The sequence below is a fragment of the Zingiber officinale genome, chromosome 2B (genome assembly GCF_018446385.1).
Source record: "Zingiber officinale cultivar Zhangliang chromosome 2B, Zo_v1.1, whole genome shotgun sequence".
In the NCBI taxonomy this organism is placed as follows: Eukaryota; Viridiplantae; Streptophyta; class Magnoliopsida; order Zingiberales; family Zingiberaceae; genus Zingiber; species Zingiber officinale.
The window spans coordinates 133807955-133814160 of record NC_055989.1 but is presented as its reverse complement, the minus strand read 5'-3'; the positions used below and the strand labels follow the sequence as shown (position 1 = coordinate 133814160).

At 35.8% G+C, this 6206-nt stretch overlaps 1 protein-coding gene across 3 annotated transcripts; it reads left to right on the top strand.

Annotated features, from left to right (window-relative positions):
* Positions 1–337: 337 nt before the first annotated feature.
* Positions 338–6206, top strand: LOC122047350 (protein IQ-DOMAIN 31-like). 3 transcript variants are annotated; one of them, XM_042608551.1, is made up of 7 exons: positions 338–562; positions 999–1120; positions 1785–2048; positions 2330–2533; positions 3658–3717; positions 4326–5274; positions 5916–6206. In XM_042608551.1, exons 2-7 carry the CDS (start codon positions 1034–1036, stop codon positions 5945–5947), a joined length of 1596 nt encoding a protein of 531 aa, XP_042464485.1. In that variant the 5' UTR covers positions 338–562; positions 999–1033; the 3' UTR covers positions 5948–6206. The 3 variants fall into 3 exon arrangements, with proteins under 3 accessions (XP_042464485.1, XP_042464482.1, XP_042464483.1); XM_042608548.1 differs by having other exon boundaries at positions 996–1120; XM_042608549.1 differs by having other exon boundaries at positions 988–1120.

Sequence of the window (6206 nt, the reverse complement as noted above, 5' to 3'; positions counted from 1 at the left end):
TTTTAAATTAGTAGGGCTCATCTAAATCAACGATCTATAATAATAAATCATCTTCTGATCCATAAATTACGGACCAGAAGATCTATCCTCGTTCTTCACCATATCATGTTCCCGTCTCTTATTTTTCCGTCTTTAAAAACAAACAGAGTTAAGTTATCCATGTCGGATGGGTGAGTGAACCCAACGGTCTTTGAATTCACTTTGGGCCTGACTTGGTTGGTTGCAGCATAGTCGGTGAGAATCAGCTGTATCGAGGACAACACCAAATACTTAAATGACGAATATGTAGTAATCTGACGTCCTATAAAACTACGTATTTCGGACTGGAGTTGCTTGTTTTCTCGGTCTCAGTCTGTTATTTCATTTTCTTTTTCCAAGCGGCAAATTATACCTTTTATTTGTATTTTTTTAATATAAAATCGAGAAGAATTTTGTCCTTTTACTTTTTCAGTATCACCTTTTACTCTTTTGCTACATTTTAGGGATGGATAGCGGGAGGAGAAGGCGGTGAGAGAGCTGCGACGGTGGTTACAGATCATTCTGCATTTTGCCGTAGAAGGCAGTGAGTACTTCAACAGATCTGACTGGTTTATTGTATCTGCATGCGTTACGTGGTTAATTTTTAGCGATATTTCGAAGGGATCTATTCTCGTTTTTCTTTTATCTTTTGTTTGTCGCCGGAACAGTGTAGCTTCGGCATCGAGATTGGTTTCACCCTGTTTTATTTATTTATTAAAGTCTTAGAGGTGGTTTTTTTTGTTGAAATGTAGTACTGGTTTTGGGTCTGTGTCTTGATTCAGCTCTAGATCTTGTTTTTCTTTTCCCGGATAAATGGTAGATGTCTGTTTGTTTTGTTTTCTGAGTGAAGTTTGCTTTGAGAGGGTTTGAATTCGAACGAGTGAATTGAATTCTATCCGTGCACATATTGGTCATTTTTGTGCAATCAATTATCGGATGCTGTGAGTACTGATCTTGGTGTTTGCGGAGGTGTCTAGAAGTTCAGATCAGGGCTTTGAGGTTTGGGATCCTGCCGATGGGAAAATCTCCTGGAAGATGGATCAAGACACTTCTCTTTGGAAAGAAGACGAAATCACAGGCTACAAAAGGAAGGAATTTACCGGTATGAATTTTACTTATTTTTTTTTTTTTGGTTCATGTGTGGGATTGTACAATAATAAATAATACCCGTCGTGATAAAAAGGTTATGTGGTCGGATTGTTACGCTTACTTATACCGACAATTTTTTTTTCTGGCTCACTTATCATGTATTTGACTATGGATCTTACAGTTAAAATATAAAAAATTGTTATAAAATGAAAAAAGGTCTAGAGATTAAGTATGGATCAGAAAGTGTGGATTTGTAGGATGCATTATTAGGGGGGGAAATTGTTTTAGTAGTCTATAATTTTACTAAGAATACAATAATTAGAGATGAAAATTATGTTATTTCTTTATACTCTAGCGACTAACATAGATATGGTAATTCATCCTAATGTTCTTTGTCTTGTCTCCATGTTAATTTTCAGCCTAGCATAGATGAAAAGGCCTTGATCGACTGGTTGGTTCCCTTCTTTATTGAAGAACTGATTGTATTTAACCAATGTATTTGATAGAAGCTAAGGGAATCACCCCATTCATTATTCTTAAAAAAAAAAAACTTTTTGAGTTTTCTTAGTTTTGCTGAGTAATTGAACTTAAAAAATGTTCCCAAGGTTTTCATGTTTACTTGCTTTTATATAGCATTTTAAGAAGAGACTTATTGTGATTCCATTTTTCATCTGCAGAGAGAAGCTAACAGAGGATATGCTGGTGCAAAAGGCCCAAATTTAGCAGTGAATTCTCTGGAAATTTCTGAACCACTTCCAATAAGCATTGGGAATGGTGGAGATATAGTGACATCATATGAAGGGAAACCATCAGATACAGGGGAGTTGGCCATTTCAAACACTAATCAAGGAGTTGTAGAATCTATTATATCAGAACGCATGAACAATGATGCAGCAGAGCATGCTGCTATAAAGGCACAGGCAGCATTCCGTGGTTATCTGGTACTTTTAGTTATAATATATCTATTTCAATATTTTAGTTTATAGTATTAATTATGCTGGGTGCCTTGCAATTTGGCATACCCCAACACTGCTACAAAATTTTTTGCCAAATGAATCACACTGCTTCTATCTTACACTAAGCCTGCATGGTACTTCCAAATGACTTACTTCTCTCTTGTGCTCTTAATGATACATCTAAAAGGCATGCAAGGCACGAATCTATATGGTACTTCCGAATGACTTAACCATCTCATGTATTCTTAATGATACTTTTGATGCAGGCACGTAGGGCATTTCGTGCTCTTAAAGGTATTATTAGGCTGCAGGCATTAATAAGAGGGCACCTGGTGAGAAGACAAGCTATTGCAACTCTACATGCGATGGAAGGAATTGTCAAATTACAAGCTATAGCTCGTGGAAGAAAAGTTAGACATTCCTTTAGTGAGCTTAAAGTCACTGTAAACTATAATCAACTAAAGACCGTAGTAAGTGCAAACTAGTTCCTTTTCATCGTTGGCTTTGTCATTATTCATCTTTCTTTTCCTAGTAAATTGAATTTAAATTTTCATTATTTAATTTGGTATCCATCATCTTCTAGAAGTTTATACTTTATGGTCCTGCTGTTATAATATTCTCCGATTCACAATGAACCAAATTATGCTCAAAGAATGAATGCATGAAACTCCTCAATGCTTTGGATGGTTGATGTAACATAATCACATTACTGGAATCTGATCCTCATAGTCATGGTTTGTTATAAGCCACGCTATCTACTGCAGCTTCATTCATATGAGACCATGTACTAACTGTTCATATACGGGTAATATACCATCATGCAAATAGGTTTCTGGTTGACTTCTTGGAGATATATCCAATATAACCAGGCATCATTTGCAGATGTTGTGGAGTATTCTTGTTTCAAACAATAAAATAGCAACGTGTAGAACTCTATTTACAGTGTGCCTGTTCATAATATATGGCAAACTGGTCGAAGATGCCTACCACCAGATTTGAGGAATTGAAAACAGATAATCTGCTACTGGCTGATGGATTCATTAGAAATTTGTTAGTATTTAATTTGTGGTTTAAAGGATTATTCCAAGTGAAGATTTGCTTGGGGTTGGGTAAAATTAGAGATTAAAATGTTCGTTTGGTTTGCAGACAAAGCTTCTACATTAAAACAAAAAGATACAGTTACCCAATTAATCTAGTTATCTCCATCAGTATCCTCTTTTCAACAGAAAGAAGGAAAAGAAAGATATTTGAAATGTTGGCCGTTTGTAAATTATACACCTAATTTTCTTCCAATAACATGTTTCTCGAGTCTTTATTTCAGAGCAACTTTATTATTAACACGAACCACGAGAGGATTCAAAAGTGATTCAATTATTGACAAATGAATTACTAATGTGATATTGTTTCCTCCATTCTGATTTCAGTATGAAATTGGCTCACAATGTTCTTTTGCTTCCTTCGTGTCAATGGTACCTTTTAGGGAACCTTTATATGAGTTCCTTCCATTATGTCAGTCTATACTTAAGTGCCTGATTGTGGTAGTTTAGTCAAGTTTTCATGTCCATACTATTTAATATGCTCAATTTCTTTTCAGGATCCCATAGCACAGGATGCTTGGAAAAGGAAGTTTTCATCAAACGCATTTATATGGAAGGTATATGTGCTATATTCTAATTTTTTATGGTGAATTCTCAAGTTTAGCTGGTTTAGCTCTCTAATCTAAATATTTTTTGTATCAAACATGGTTTTGGCTTGATTTGAATTCTCAAGTTTAGCTAGTTTTTCATCGCACCCATATTTTATGTTCGAATCCTTTTCCAAGCATGCAAAAATTAAGATAGCAGTTTGATATGACAGTATTTGGTAGAGTACCTGCAAAAATCTGCAGTTACTGCTGAAGTCTTCTGATGGCTTAGCATCTTTAGGGTTTTTACTATACCAATTTGTATTGCTACTTGATAGTATATCTTACATTAGCCTCTGTAAAATTATCATCTTTTGGACCTGTTTTGTAGATTGCCATAATTTGAGAGGTGTAAAACAAATAGGACAGGGTTATTTTCATCTTATCATTCTTCCTTCGCCTTAGAAATTGCTTCCAAATAAGTTGGGGGTCTACTACGTTCACTCTCCCTCCTATTCGTTGACCTTTAGATTGTATTTAGTATTTTTTTGCTTTATCATTGATTATGTTTTTGTTGGTTTCGTAAGAATTGATCTACCAACATATTTCTGTGCTTATAAGTCATTCATGTTCTGCAGCTTCTTACGTCCTCAATTCGGCCAAAACCTCTGCAAATTAACTATGATAAACAAGACCCCAATTCAGTCTTCAGCTGGTTAGATAGATGGACCACTATCAGTTTCTCAGTGCCTACAGCCAAATCGAAACGGAGAATTACTTTGAAAGGCCAAACCAACCGAGCTGTGGAAATTGAATCAGGAAAATCAAGGCGCGTGCAAAATAATTCTGCTTCAAATACTGCAACTGGTCAATTAACAAATACCAACAATGAACCTGAAAAGGCAAAGAGGAATCTGAAAAAGGCAAACAGTTCCCCAGTGGAAACCATACCAGAACAAGCACAATCGGAGCTTGAAAGAGTAAAACGTAATTTAAGAAAGATATCTACTATAAAGGACGTGACTGAGCAACCAGAGTTCGAAAGTCAGAAATCAGACCTAAGTTTGAAAAATGTGGCTGTTGTCTTTTCTGAGAATCTTAGCCTAGGAGTTGTTGATTCCATGGAAAAACCAAAGATGGATATTGCTCTAACACCTACTTTAAAACCAGAGAATGAAAATACTACCAAGTCTGCTGTAGCAGATGAACAAATTGATGTGCCGCTTTATGATAAGCTATTGAATGAAACACAATTATTGCAGGAGATGGATAATGCAGAGAACAATATACTGACAAGTGAAGAAGTAAGCTTAAAGGAAGAACAACTTTGTCATGAAAACCAAAAGACAGGGAAAAGGAGATCATTCTCAGCAAAATCAGAATATCCTGAAAATGGTTTGCCGAATATTCCTGTGCTTCCTAGCTATATGGCAGCAACTGAATCTGCTAAGGCAAAATTACGTGGACAAATATCTCCAAGGCTTGCGTTGGACTGTGAGGACAAAAGTGGTATCACTCGACGACATTCTCTACCGCCTGCTACCAATGGCAAAATGAGTTCACCAAGGACAAAGAGACCAATACCAGGTAGGGGAACAAGTAGAAATAAAATTCAATCTTTATCTTTGAGTTAGATGCATTTACTTTGCCATGAGTCATCTAATGGAATAATACTAGTGGTAGGCATGACACTGTCTGAAATCACTCTTTTTTTTTTTGTAAGTAACAATGTTAATGGTTAAGGGGTGAAATTAAGGATGATTGTCTGTACCTGATGACTGTAGGTGACCTTGTTTATGTTGGATTTAGGTACAATTAATGATTGAATTTGAGTCATCGGGTAAAGCTTTGCTTAAAATTTTGCTGTGAAAAATAACATTTAGAAATGTTTTGTGATCATAGATTTGCTTTGAACTAAGTCTAGTGAGACATTATATAACCTAATTGTGGATTGAGGAAATAAAAATCATAAATAACTAGAAATTCTATTGGTTTTCTCCTTTTTCATGAATTGGTGGTCATCAAATATGTACCTGTACTAATAACTTGTCATGAAGGATAGTCTTAGCTTAATAGTAAAGTTATTGTTGTGTGACTTAGAGGTCACGGGTTTGAATTTCGAAAATAACTTTTTGCAAAGCAAGGTAAGACTGGGATCCTGAATCGTCGGGAGCTTTGTTAACTTGTACTTTTTTATGAAATGCCCTTCAAAATTTGAAAATGTGCAGATAAAGCTATTCAAGTGGGATGGAGGCGGTGAATTGCACTGGGAAGTCAACCCAAATTACTCGTCCGAAGTAAAATTTGAGTTGAAGAACATTTTTGCTTCTCTATTTATTTGCTTGTTGGTGTTGTGCTCCGCACAATTCTAGACAAAGTGATTTGAACGGATCAGTGTGTGGTTTGTTTGCAAAGCATTCATATCTCCAGGATACGTGTTTGTCTGTGTATAGTTAGTATCAGCAGGGTTTGTTTTCTCCATGATTCAGCAATCAATTTCCGCGTGCATTTTCCTTCTC

What these genes read in the sequence shown, in the direction of transcription:
- LOC122047350 (XM_042608551.1), top strand. Translation starts at nt 1,034, where the DNA reads ATGGGAAAATCTCCTGGAAGATGGATCAAGACACTTCTCTTTGGAAAG. An exon ending in CAAAAGGAAGGAATTTACCG is followed by an intron (nt 1,121 to 1,784) that starts GTATGAATTTTA and finishes TTTCATCTGCAG; the next exon opens with AGAGAAGCTAACAGAGGATA. An exon ending in GACAAAGAGACCAATACCAG is followed by an intron (nt 5,275 to 5,915) that starts GTAGGGGAACAA and finishes GAAAATGTGCAG; the next exon opens with ATAAAGCTATTCAAGTGGGA.